A 14,301-nucleotide genomic window follows, 5' to 3' on the forward strand; every position below is an offset into this window, starting at 1 on the left:
AGCCCTGCTACTGAGTGACCATGGGATCAAGATGAACATCAGGGGATCTCCTTAAACGGCAGAGAAATTCAGCGTTACGTCCCTTGTCTTCAAGTTAGGTTTTCTCGTCTATTAAATTAACAGAAGCAGCAAAGATACTAAGAGAAGGCAATCATCAGTCCAAATACAAACAAGATAGCCATTTATTCCTCACTGCCTCCCTTGCTGCCTCACTTGGCTTCTCATCACAGATTTTGCTTGTAACCAGGCAACCATATAAAACATCACATATTTGTTGCAATTAAGTCTTTTCCCCTTTCAGGTTTTCCTCAACACCAAGAGGAAACAATGATGCCTCCCAGTCTGATGTTGCCACTCTGGTGTGCACTGATGAGAATCTGAAGGTTGTGTACAGTAAGTCTGTCAAGGGCTAGGTGATTCATACAATGTCCTGACACTGACACGTAGGGAACTCTCTGGAATCTGACAGCTTTCTACAAGAAACACATTTCACATTCTTAAAGAAACCTCCAGCTGACAAAGGCTCCAACACAAGTGAAGAGGGACATCCAGTGGTCAGTCTCATTATAGTTTTTAGATAATCTCCAGGCGGCTACAGTTGCTTCGAAAAACAGTGGTTCTGGGACTTTGCATATATCTGCAGATCCCACCGTATGATGGCCCCATTATCTTTCTACTGTTGTACATTCATTCTACATGTTGCTATTAAAAGCTCAATGATCTAATTTCACAATAGCAAGGCAAATTAGAGGGGATGAGAGGTGCTTTACAGAGAGACCTGAGAATCTTAAAATAAAAAGACCTGGAAGGTATTCACCTAGACATCTAAAGAAATATTTGAAAGATGCTCCCAATTTGTAACGTGAAAATGAATGAAACACACAGACAATATAGCCAACTGTTGAACTATAAGTGAGAATTTAGACTCTGGGCTACAAAACTCAAGGATTTTTTTCTTAGCTCAAAATTCCCAGGCCATTTCAGACTTATTCTGATCACAAAAGAAGTGTCCTGCTTACTACTTACTAAATTACTTTACTATATTCTGATCATAAAGCCATAGACTTCAAAGTAGATTTAATGAAAGTGTTCATGGATCATTAACTAGTTACCTCTCCAGTGGAAGCCATCTCACATCGTAGAATGGGGTCAGCATCTCTCAACCGGGGCCAGGAAAACATTGGAGCCTATCAAAATAACGGGTAGGAAAAATATGTGAAAGAAGGGTATAACAAGAATAAAGGAGGATAATTATATTTAGTGAATCATTTCTCATAGGATTCATTTAGGCTATGGTAGACACATAAAGAAACATCTTTGGTCCAAGCAACTGACTTGAAAAATAGCTTTAAACCTGTGTTCCAAGAATTTCTTGAGCTTTTGGCCCAAAATTGGGTTAAATAATCACAATTTATTTCTGTAAATAGGGCCCCAGTGACCAGTCTAAGCCAATGTTTCTGATCTAGCCTACACATATTCTTACTGGAGTGATTTCAAACAAAGTCTACTGGGCATTGATCTCCCCAGACACAGAGTTCAAACACTTTTTCCTTGGTAGGCTTTTGAAACATTCTTCTTCTTGTTCTGATCATTTGGACTTACAACAAGCCACCTTGCCAGAAATGTCTGTCTGCAAGCTGACTTCTGAGACATTAAGCTGTTGTTGACACCTCTTAAAAAGCTTTGAAAAATATTCTTCTTGGAAATACTTTTGCCCAGAACTTTCATATGAACTAGAACATAGATAGGAGTGCTTTCTTTCCATTTATTTTATCAATGCAGTTCACTAAGAATCAAATTTTTGTTTCTTCCATATATCTATTTATCCAGCCTAGACTATTCCTTCTTTGATTCGGGCATGCCTCTAAGTCATTATGGGAATTAATTCTAGCTTGGAGTTATTTCACTGGGTCATCTTAGTCATTATTACATTATATTCCTGCCTTCCAGCCTCTCTCTACCTCAACCATTGATATCTACCCACCTCACTAGGACAATATTAAGATTGACTATGAAAAAGTAATTTGACAAAAAAATCAAGATTAATGTACAAGGATAACTAGGAAAGAAGTAAACTAGAAGACGGTGCATTTTGAAAAATTCACATCTATCCATCAGTATTGTTACTAGTTGGAAATTGTTTCAGACACATGTGTGTATATATTTGTGTGTGTATTCCTGTGTCTAAGAATAAAGAAACATGAGTTTGAAATTCGTATTCAGAATCTCCAGTGGAAAAATATTTTGGGGGTCCTTCTACTTACTGGTCTCAAACAATAAAACCCTATGTATATATAGTCCCATTGAAAATTTAACAATTTGTGTTGTGTCATAGCATCCAGGAATAAAATGCTACCCTAAAATAAGAAGTGACATTCTACCTCAGTGTACTGTAAAATCCAGGGAATCCTAAATTATTAAGTTAAATAAGATTAATAAATATTTTTTAATTTACAGCTTCAACTTAAAACTTCCACTGTAAAAGTCAGAAGTCAGAGTCTCAATTGTAACACAATTATGGTTGAGGTCACTAGTATATATAAGAACAGAAAGCTCTGAAGGCACCCAGAATATGTAAATATCACATAAATATATTATACAATATAAATTAATTTCATTGTGTACTTTATCTAAAAAATTCAGATATGTTTATATAATATCTCACTAATCCTCATACTGTCCAGTGAGGTAGTTAAAGGTCATAATTATAAATACTCTGTTCATGGGCATACTGAGGCAGCTAGAGGAGCACAATGGATTTATTATTAAGTTATTTGAAATATACAAATATATACAGGCATTTCTTGTCTTATGATGCTTTGTTTTATTGTGCTTCGCAGATAATGAATTTTTAAAAAATTGAAGGTTTGTATATTATGGCAACCCTACATCAACCAAGTCTCTTGGTACCATTTTTTCCAACAGCATTTAATCACTGTGTCTCTGTGTCACATTTTGGTAGTTCTTACAGTATTTCAAACATTTTCATTATTATTACTATTGGAAAAAAAGATTCTGACTCACTGAAGCCCCAGATGATAATTAGTATTTTTGAGCAATAAAGTAGTTTTTGATTAAGGTATGTGCATTGTTTCTTTAGACATAATGCTATTGCACACTTAACAAACCACAATACAGTGTGAATATAGCTTTTATATGCACTGAGAGGCCAAAAAATTAGTGTAGAATTAATGTGGTGGTCTGGAACCAAACCCACAATATCTCCAAGGCATGTTTGTATTTAGTGAACAAATCTTACATTTTCCTGGTCATTCTTCATAAAGGTGCCATCAATTTCATTACCCTCACAGTACCGCTACAACAAAATTATACCACTAAAGAAATCGGAACTAAGCAAAGGTGGTCAAGGCAATAAAAATTTAAGTAACACCACAAGGTAACACTTTTACAAGACTCATGCATTCCTGAAAGCCTCGGCATAATTCAAGCCTTATCCTAAAAGTTATATCCAGAATTTCTATTTACCAACTAAACCGGCAGCATTAAGCATCACCTTCATAAATGTAGTTTATGTCACTCAGCTAGTTGGTTTCAAAGTTATGTAATTCTAAATATTTTTTTTTAATTTTTGAAATGCACAAGAGTACACATAAAGTTGCCTATAGAGAAACTGCATTGCATTATTCAAAGCGAACATTATAAATCCCTAGTCTAGCACTTTAGTTAGAAGGTTCATAAAGTATCAAGATTATTTTTAAAAATTACTTTTGGCTAAGCTGGGTCTTTTTTGCCCCATGGCATGTGAGATCAAACCCACATCCCCTGCATTGGAGGGCAGATTCTTAATCACTGGACTACCAGGGAAGTCCTAAGATCATTTTTTAATGAAAAATTATTCCTTTAATTCCTTTGGAACTTAAAAAAATGACTAAGATTTTTGAAAATATACCTTAATTGCAACATAGTCGGCTGGAATTATGGGATGCTCCAGTGTTGGAAGGGGTTTCTCATCAATGTGCTCTCCAATCATCACCTTAGTGGCCACATCAATGAAGTCGATTCCAAGTGTCTTGGAAACAAAGGGGAAGGATCGAGAAGCTCTCAGGTTACACTCAATCACCTGGAGAGATAACAAAATTCAAAAGAAGAGAAAGGATGGTGAGAAACAATGACAATATTCAACTGCTCCCTGCAACTTGGGCCCAGCTCTTGCTTTGCCAGCCTCTTCCTTGTCTCCCCCTGATAGACTTATTTTTTAATTGATTCATATTTTAATTTAAGGATAATTGCTTCACAGAATTCTGTTGGTTTCTGCCAAACATCAACATGAATCAGCCATATGTATACATATATTCCCTCCCTCTTGAACCTCCCTCCCCATCCCACCCCTCGAGGTTGTTACAGAGCCCCAGTTTGAGTTCCCTGTGTAACATAAGTTTCCATGTTCCTCTCTTCATACATCTCACCCTCTCCTCCCTCACCCGCGGTGCCATGTCCATAAATCTGTCCTCTATGTCTGTGTGCCACTTGTAGACTTTTGCTAACTGGTTTCCTTTTTGGTCCCATGGTGGCTCAGATGGTATAGCATCTGCCTACAGTGCAGGAGACCCAGGTTCGATCCCTGGGTTAGGATGATCCCCTGGAAAAGGAAATGGCAACCCACTCCAGTACCCTCGCCTGAAAAATCCCATGGACAGAGGAGCCTGGTGGGCTACAGTTCATGGTGTTGCAAAGAGTCGGACATGACGGAAGGACTTCACTTTCTTTCTTTCTTTTCAGTCAGTATCTTTGAACTCTGACTTTTTCCCACCCCTTTCTGCGGTTCCATCCCCACACTCTCTTGACATGCGTGCTTGTGTACTCGGTTGTTCAATCGTACCTGATTCTTTGTGACACCGTGGACTGTAGCCCACCAGACTTCTCTGTCTGTGGCATTATCCCAGCAAGAATAGTGTAGTGGGTTCCTCTTCCAGGGGATCTTCCCAATCCCAAGAATCAAACCCGCAGCTCCTGCATTGACAGGCTAATTCTCTATCACCAGCGTGACCTGGGAAGCCCCACAAGCTCTTGACAGATTTGTTTTTATGCAGAGTTCAGATCGTGCCACATCCTTACTGGAAAGTCTTCAGTGGATTTCTACTGGCCCTGATAGTGAAGTCTAGTCCTTGACAGCCTTCTATCCTCTTGCTTCAGTGTAGCCCTCTATGTTATCTTGTACCACTTTCCTGGTCTCAGTGTTTCTTTCCAAGTTTACGTTCTATGATTTCCCTGGAAATATAATCTTGATAAACTGAACTGGTCACTATCTCCTAAAACGCACTGAACTTTCCCATAGATGTTGTTAGTGAACTGCTCTCTCTATCTTCCTTTACTTGTTATTCATTCCTTAAGACCCAGCTCAAATTACAAAATCTTCCTTGAAATATTTTATTATCCACCCAAACCAGGCATATGACACTCAATTACATGCTCATACACACGTGCAGGCACAGACCCCCACCCTCACCACCCCCGCCACACACACAGGCACTCCTATTCTATGCCTCCAATATCACTTCATTCGTACATTCCTTCCAGCAGCTATTATATTCTAACTTACAGTTATCTATAAATTCATCTTCTTCCCAGTTCTCACTAAATTATGAATCTCTGAGAGCAAAAAACTGGGTTCTATACATCTTTGTTGCCACCTTAGGACTTTGCATAGTAGGTGAGAAACAATATTGGTTACTGATTAGTTACATTAAGTAGATTAAATTAATTAAGACTAACCTCATCACCTTAACACTTTTGAAATTTCTTTCTTTTTTATTTTATTGTATTTATTTATTGGTAAATGGTATCCAAAAGAGCTTTCTTTTCCAGGAAATGAATAAAGCAAAACTCCAGTGCATGTAATTATGACCATTCCACAGTAATCCGAACAGATTACTTTGTGATGGTCACCGCATCCATCTACACTGTACTGTAGGTGGCAGACAGTGATCTTCTCTCCAGTGGATCAGGGTGTTTACAGAGCTGTCACTGACACATCAGTGCCTCTAAGACCAGTGTTTTCAAACAGGCAGGTATTATATGCTGTGCAACACCCCACACTAAGACACAATCAGCTGCCAGGGTCTCAGCTGCTCTGTGGCTGTGTTCACAGAGGGACATAAACCAACAGGACCTAACACAGCAGTGGTGTCCCTTCAAACAGTTTTGCATTTCTTACCAAGACATCATTTCCTTTGACAAGAAACTGGACGTTGAATGGGCCAGAGATGGCAAAAGCCTTTGCGATCTTTCGGGTAGCATCCTTCACCTAGATCAAAAGGACAATGATACCATACTAAAGAACATTCCTTAGTTGAAAAACAAACAAAAAAGGTATAGCACCTTAAATTTAGATTTCTTTCATTCTCTTTACAAAGAACTATATCTCCACTAATAATGGAGTAATAATATGTAATAATAATAATGGAGTAATAATAGAAGCCATTCTTAGGTTTCTATTAACAAAATAATAATTATACTAAATGTTCTAAATATTCACACCAGAACAGCAGGGAAAAGAGCAAATAATGGTACAGGATTATCTTTCTGCCAAATGCCCCTATCTACCTACCATCATATACTCTGGTTTCATTCTGAGGGCTAAATGGAATCCTTTCAGTCTGGTTGCTTCAGCACCAAAAGCTGCAGTCCAAACTCTGTGTCAATCTAATGACCCACCTGCTGAGAAGTACAGGCCCTGAAATTATATGGTACTGCAAAGAGACCAGAGAGATTTCTTTTATGTGCTTTTCTTTTCCCCTGGACTCTGCAAGGGTGGATATTATGGTCAGAAGGAAACACGTTCCCTTGCAGGGAGGTGTGTGTAATCTACAGGAATTCCCATATCCAACCAGAGCCAGAAGGATCACATGCAAAGAGAGGGCACTGGCTGCTGGAATCAACAGCTCCTCATCCACTGATCTTACATGCCTTTGCAGTTCAGCAACTCAATCAGTTACAAAAGGAAGCAGGGTCCATGACACATTGAGCTTTGAGAGATTTCAAAATATCTGAGTTTTGAGATCATTTATTCCGATATGAAAAATTAAAGCACATTTGAAATCCCAGGATACTGTTCCTTCATGCTGCTGCTAATCGCAAAGCAACCTGCTACCTTCACATTCTAGAACAAGGTAAGACCTTTGGAAACCAGCCCAACGTACAACTAGCCAGACAGGCTGCCGAGATTCTGGTGGCAGGATTATTGGGAAGTCTCATTTAAATAGCTAATCCTCACCTCACATACCTGAAGACTAAAGGAACATTCCCCAAGTTATTTATGATGGCAGTCTTTAAGATGAAACCTAGCAGTGCATATTGAATACTGAGGCAGAATCATCATTCTTGGAAAGGTCATTAAAGTAGCAGTTTCAAAACCACTGGAAGAGACATATCTTAAAGTACTTTCTGGGTGAGGGTAAGGGTAGACAGTGAAAGCATTGGTTCCAGAAGGTTCTCATGTGACTGCTGCATACCTGCTTCTAACTGAGAAATATTACTTTAGGTGCTGCTCACCTGTAAGTGGCTCAAATATTAGAATCATCTGTAGCAGTAGTTATCCAAATGTAGTCCCTAGACCAGTAGGAATAGCATCACAAGGGAACTCAATAAAAATGCAAATTATGGGGCCTAGAACTACAGAATCAAAACTGGGGATGGAATCCCATAACCTTTTAACAAGTCCCCCAGGTGGTAACAGTGAGCTCAATTAGAGGACTATTGCACTAGAATACAATCAGAGTTCTAAAGGGCAGAAAAGGAAGCTATTATCTTTAAAATACACAGCAAACTCAGAGGAAGAAGTCCCCTTCATAATTAAATTTTACCTGAAGTATGTCCTATCCTACTACTTAGTTTAAAAAACTTTTAATCTTTTCCTGTCTTCCACCTTTATTTATAAATGATGACCTTTTCAATGGCTCCTTGGCTGATGGTTTGTGTGGGCAGCATCAGAGTGGCATCCCCCGAGTGGACGCCCGCATCCTCCACGTGTTCAGAAATGGCATGGGAGATGACCTGTCCGAAAGAAGATTGGAGAAAGGGTTGTCAGCTCTTCTTCAGTGAAGCTGCTGCCTGGTGTACCCCTTAATTCTAACAGATACCTCCAGCACTGAGCAGTTTCTTTGCTAAGTCTCCAATATGGGGGCAGAAGGAACTGCACATGCAGCCTCACCAAGCCTCCCTGTTCAGTGACAGATCACCTTGTGGGGCAGCTGAGAATGTCTGAGAGCTTACCTCCCTATTCCATTGATTAGAATCGGTATAAATGCTAGGAAAAGAAGGTAACTAAGCCAACTCATGGCCCTACTGGTAAAGAACCCAACTGCTAATGTACGAGACACAAGAGACATGGGTTCAATCCCAGGATTGGGAAAATCCCCTGGAGGAGAATACAGTAATCCACTCCAGTATTCTTGCCTGGAGAACCCCATGGACATGGGAGACGTGTTGGGCTACTGTCCACAGGGTCTCAAAGAGTCAGACAGACTGAGCGACTAAAACTTTCACACTAAACTTTCAAGCCAACTTGCAATGACTTTTAAGAATAGATAGGAAACTAAAGCATTCTGGGGGCACTGGAGACATCTTTGTCCTTTCCTTCCAGGTTAAGTTTTAAACACTGGAAAAGAAGACAGAAGAGGTGAATTCAAGCTTAGGTAAGTGTCATAACTTAGGTGGGTCAGAAAGAAAATGTAAGATCTGAAGATCAAGGGATTCTTATCACCTCCACACCATCACACCATAACCAAATGAGCTAATTCACCACCTACAAGAGATCTTTAAGTGAAAATTTGAGACAGGAGGGAGTGCGTCTTTGGTCACTCAGTCATGTCTGACTCTTTGCAACCCCATGGACTGCAGCTTGCCAGGCCCCTCTGTCCATGGGATTTTTCAGGCAAGAATACTGGAGTGGGTTGCCATTTCCTCCTCCAGGGGAATCTTACTGAAGATAGAAGGAAAACAAGAGGAAAGTATTCTTGTCCTCTTTTAAAGGTAAGAAAATCAAGGCAATATAAGAATAAATAATGCAAGTACAAGTGTCTATATGACCAAGACAGGATTTTTGAACCCTTATCTGTCAGATTGCAAAGTTTATGGCCTCAGTCACTATAAGCTAAATGTTAACAGTAGGTGTGTCTTCAGAAAATGAGAGTGGGGGAGAATAATTGGATAACTTTAAAAGACTTTAATAAATTACAGTGAAAATTTGTTTGTCAGATTTACAGATGACTTAAAGCAAAGTGACATTTGAGTGCCAGTACTCCTGCTGTCGCTTCCCTGAGAGCTCAGTTGATAAAGAATCTGCCTGCAATACAGGAGACCCTGGTTCAGTTCCTGGGTCAGGAAGATCCGCTGAAGAAGGGATAGGCTACCCACTCCAGTATTCTTGGGCTTCCCTTGTGGCTCACTTGGTAAAGAATCCACCTGCAATGCAGGAGACCTGGGTTTGATCCTTGCATTGGGAAGATCCCCTGGAGAAGGGAAAGGCTACCCACTTCAGTACTCTGGCCTAGAGAATTCCATGGACTGCATAGTCCATGGGGTCACAAAGAGTCAGACATGACTGAGCAACTTTCATTTTCACTTTCATTCCTGCTGTCACTTATGAGTTCTGGGACCTGGACAAGGTACTTTAGATGTTTAGCCGTGGTTGCCGATAGGAATGAAAATGGTATCTGTCTCATAGAATGAGGATAAACACAAGTACAGTCTGGAATGATATTTAGTGTAGAGTAAGCACTCAAATTTTTTATACTGTCCAGAAATGGGCAGGCAATGTCCCACTGATCAAACCAGTCAATCCTAAAATAAATCAGTCCTGAATATTCATTGGAAGGACTGATGCTGAGGCTGAAGCTCCAATACTTTGGCCACCTGATGCACAGACCTGACTCACTGAAAAAGACCCGATGCCAGGAAAGACTGAGGGCAGGAGGAGAAGGGGGCAACAGAGGATGAGATGGTTGGATGGCATCACAGACTCAACGGACATAAGTTTGACCAAACTTCAGGAGATAGTGAAGGATAGGGAACCCTGGCATGCTGCAGTATAGGAGGTCACAGAGTCAGACACAAATTAGACACTGAACAGCAACAATGTCCCATTGAGCTCTGAAAACATTATAACATGTCTGAAGTACGATGTCCATTTCTGAGTGTGACTGTTTAAAAATTATGTGAACAACCTGAAATACTTCCAAAAGAAGGAATCCAGAATGATAAGCAATGTTGGGGTCTAAGAGAAGCTTAGGGAAAGAGCATATCCTAGCAAATTGGAACTAAATAAGGCCAACAGACCAGCATTACTTTACAGCACAATATTTGAAAAAACACAAATGTATGTAGGTCAGTCTTACATTCTCCACTTCCACATTGGTATAGTCACATTTCTCTTATTTTACACCTCAGTCTCAAATAAGTAAAATGTTGAAAAGAGGAAAAGATTAAACATATGCTCCATAACTCTGGAGGTCAGGAGGTCAGGGATGAAAATTCTAGGGAGGCGTACATTAGAAAAGGAATATATTAGAAGTCCAAGAAATAAAAGCAAAAACTATATACATATATATATATATATATATATATATATCATGTTGCATTTATTATGCTTTGTATAACCAAAAGAGTTAAACAGAAAACAAATGACAACTTTCCAGGGATAGGAAGGAAAATTAAGACAAACTGAGACAGCATATTATAAAGCAAAGACATCACTTTGCCAACAAAGGTCCATATAGTCAAAGCTATGTTTGTTTGTTTATTTGTTTTTTCTGGTAGTCATGTATGGATGTGAGAGTTGGACCATAAAGAAGGCTGAGTGCTGAAAAATTTATGCTTTCGAACTGTGGCGCTGGAGAAGACTCTTGAGAGCCCCTTGAACAGCAAGGAGACCAAACCAATAAATCCTAAAGGAAAACAACACTGAATATTCATTGGAAGGACTGTTGCTGAAGCTCTAATACTTTGGCCACCTGATGTGAAGAACTGACTCATTGGAAAACACCCTGATGCTGGAAAAGATTGAAGGCAAAGGGAGAAGAGGGCAGCAGAGGATGAGATGGTAGATAGCATCACCAACACAATGGACATGAATTTGGCAAACATGTAATGCAAAGATGGGCTCAATAAAGGACAGAGATGGTATGGACCTAACAAAAGCAGAAGTATTAAGAAGAGGTGGCAAGAATACACAGAAGAACTGCACAAAAAAGATCTTCATGACCCAGATAATCACAGTGGTGTGATCACTCACCTAGAGCCAGACATCCTGGAATGTGAATTCAAGAGGGCCTTTGGAAGCATTACTATGAACAAAGCTAGTGGAGGTGATGGAATTCCAGTTGAGCTATTTCAAATCCTAAAATATGATGCTGTGAAAGTGCTACACTCAATATGCCAGCAAATTTGGAATACTCAGCAGTGGCCACAGGACTGGAAAAGGTCAGTTTTCATTCCAATCCCTATGAAAGGCAATGCCAAAGAATGCTCAAACTACCGCACAATTGCACGCATCTCACACGCTAGTAAAGTAATGCTCAAAATTCTCCAAGCCAGGCTTCAGCAATACATTAACCATGAACTTCCAGAAGTTCAAGCTGGTTTTAGAAAAGGCAGAGGAACCAGAGATCAAATTGTCAACATCTGCTGGATCATGGAAAAAGCAAAAGAGTTCCAGAAAAACATCTATTTCTGCTTTATTGACTATGCCAAAGCCTTTGACTGTGTGGATCACAATAAACTGTGGAAAATTCTGAAAGAGATGGGAATACCAGACCACCTGACCTACCTCTTGAGAAACCTGTATGCAGGTCAGGAAAACCAACACAATATTGTAAAGTAAAATAAATAAATAAATAAAGCTGGAAAAAAATTTTTTTAATAAAGTTAATGTAGAAAAATGGGGGAAAAAAAAAAAAGAACTGGACATGGAACAACAGACTGCTTCCAAATAGGAAAAGGAGTAGGTCAAGGCTGTATATTGTCACCCTGCTTATATAACTTCTGTGCAGAGTACATCATGAGAAATGGTGGGTTGGATTAAGTACAAGCTAGAATCAAGATTGCTGAGAGAAATATCAAAAACCTCAGATATGCAGATGACGCCACCCTTATGGCGGAAAGTGAAGAAGAACTAAAGAGACTCTTGATGAAAGTGAAAGAGGAGAGTGAAAAAGTTGGCTTAAAGCTCAACATTCAGATAACTAAGATCATGGCATCCAGTCCCATCACTTCATGGCAAATATATCACTGCAGATGCTGATTGAAGCCATGAAATTAAAAGACGCTTACTCCTTGGAAGGAAAGTTATGACCAACCTAGACAGCATATTAAAAAGCAGAGACATTACTTTGTCAACAAAGGTCCACTAGTCAAGACTATGGTTTTTCCAGTGGTCATGTATGGATGTGAGAGTTGGACTATAAAGAAAGCTGAGCACCGAAGAATTGGTGCCTTTAAACTGTGGTGTTGGAGAAGACTCTTGAGAGTCCCTTGGACTGCAAGGAGATCCAACCAGTCCATCCTAAAGGAGATCAGTCCTGGGTGTTCATTGGAAGGACTGATGTTGAAGCTGAAACTCCAATACTTTGGCCACCTGATGCAAAGAGCTGACTCATTTGAAAAGATCCTGATGCTGAGAAAGATTGAGGCCAGGAGGAGATGGGCACAATGGAGGGTGAAATGGTTGGATGGCATCACCGACTCAATGGACATGAATTTGGGTAGGCTCCAGGAGTTGGTGATGGACAGGGAAGCCCGGCGTGCTGCGGTTCATGGGTTCACAACAAATCAGACACGACTGAGCGATTGAACTGAACTGAAGGAGATGGTGAAAGACATAAAGCCTGGAGTGCTGTAGTCCATGGAGTCACAGAGTCAAACATGACTTAATGACTACTCAATAAAAGGGTGCTTAAACTGTAGATTATATAAGAGGTCATCATTACTATAAACGTAATTTTTTTTAACAACACTACTTTGAACTGTTAATCTGGAAGAAAAAAAACAAACAGAAAAAAAACTTTATCATTTTCAGTAGATTGTAAAGTACAAGATGAAGTCCAAGATAAAATCCATTTTATTTCCTTAAAGCAAATAGAATGATATGGACTCTAAACTACCACTTTCTCTGTTTCAAGATAAGTAATAAATGCCTTACTAGTAAAACCTTAAAACTAAAGAAAGGCATTCTTCATACTTTCATTTCTCCCTGAAGTTAGGGACATTGATTATATTAGTGATACCAGATGTGATGTGGTAAGTCATTTTTATATTATTATCTTTATCCATCAGCTCTGTTTAGTTTTGTCTTTATTAACCCAATAAAAAGGGGGAGGGTGGAAAAATCAAGAGAGACGAAGAAGTAGGGATTCAGTTAGGAACTTCAGAAAGAAAGTATCAGATTTTTTTATGATATCCAGTGAAACATAAAAGGAAACCCACAGACAAAGGAAAATTAGAGAGAAAATCTATTCAAAAAGAATGAGTACAGGATGATAATTAATTTTGAATATCATCAAAGAGAAATTCTAACAACATGAAAAGCAGAAGAAATGATACCTATGACACAACTGAATTGTCAGTGAATTTGAACATTTTTTTGACTGAGCAGCTTGTCCATTATTATTAGAGACCTATTTTGTAGAAATCACGAGCTCTAATCTGTGCTATATTTCTAAGTTGCCAAGGAAAAAATTGATGGGAAGGCAGGGATGGGGGAAGAGAGGGAGGATACAACACTTACTCGTCCATCTTTGCCGACAGCATCCATTTCCACTTCCCGGGCCCCCTCAATAAATTTCGTCAGCACCACTGGGTGTTCCTGTCATCAAGGAAAATGGGGGGGTAGAACCTTTAGCTGAAATGTTATGTAAAGTGTCAAGTAAATCATGTACCTTAAGTCAATACTTGGGCAATACTTGAAAAAAACTGCTCAACACACAGCACAAATTCATTAGCCAATTTGTTTGGTAAGAACAAGGTCACTCTCTGCTTACAGTGAGGAACAGGAAATCTTTCTCCAATTTTGAGTCCTCAGTGAATTGAACATGAGTTTTGAAATTTCAAATGTAGACTCTAGGTGAGTTAGAGAAAACAAGGAGGCAAAGGAGAGGACAGAATGAGGTTCCTTTTCTCGTCTCCAGAATTATAAATATCTCTCTATTTTATTTATATCAGTTTTTGGATCAGGTATTTTTTCTCTTCCTTATCTTTTCCAAGCACTACAATTCCCTCAGTCACTTCTCTACATGAGAATTGAGAATGAACTTAGAAGGAGAGAAGTATTTTGTTTCAGTTTTGTTA

The 14,301-nt window shown here is 39.3% G+C and overlaps 1 protein-coding gene across 1 annotated transcript in view; it reads right to left on the reverse strand.

Annotated features, from left to right (window-relative positions):
- The window catches only part of CPS1 (carbamoyl-phosphate synthase 1), a 140,200-nt gene that overhangs the window by 14,269 nt on the left and 111,630 nt on the right, over positions 1-14,301 (reverse strand). The window contains exons 29-33 of the mRNA XM_005888993.3: positions 13,742-13,819; positions 7,906-8,013; positions 6,176-6,265; positions 3,911-4,081; positions 1,113-1,187 (exon numbers count right to left, since the gene is read on the reverse strand). Coding sequence (XP_005889055.1) covers positions 1,113-1,187; positions 3,911-4,081; positions 6,176-6,265; positions 7,906-8,013; positions 13,742-13,819 — 522 coding nt within the window. The remainder of the gene's footprint in view (positions 1-1,112; positions 1,188-3,910; positions 4,082-6,175; positions 6,266-7,905; positions 8,014-13,741; positions 13,820-14,301) is intronic.

This window comes from Bos mutus, chromosome 2 (assembly GCF_027580195.1).
Source record: "Bos mutus isolate GX-2022 chromosome 2, NWIPB_WYAK_1.1, whole genome shotgun sequence".
NCBI classification, from domain to species: Eukaryota; Metazoa; Chordata; class Mammalia; order Artiodactyla; family Bovidae; genus Bos; species Bos mutus.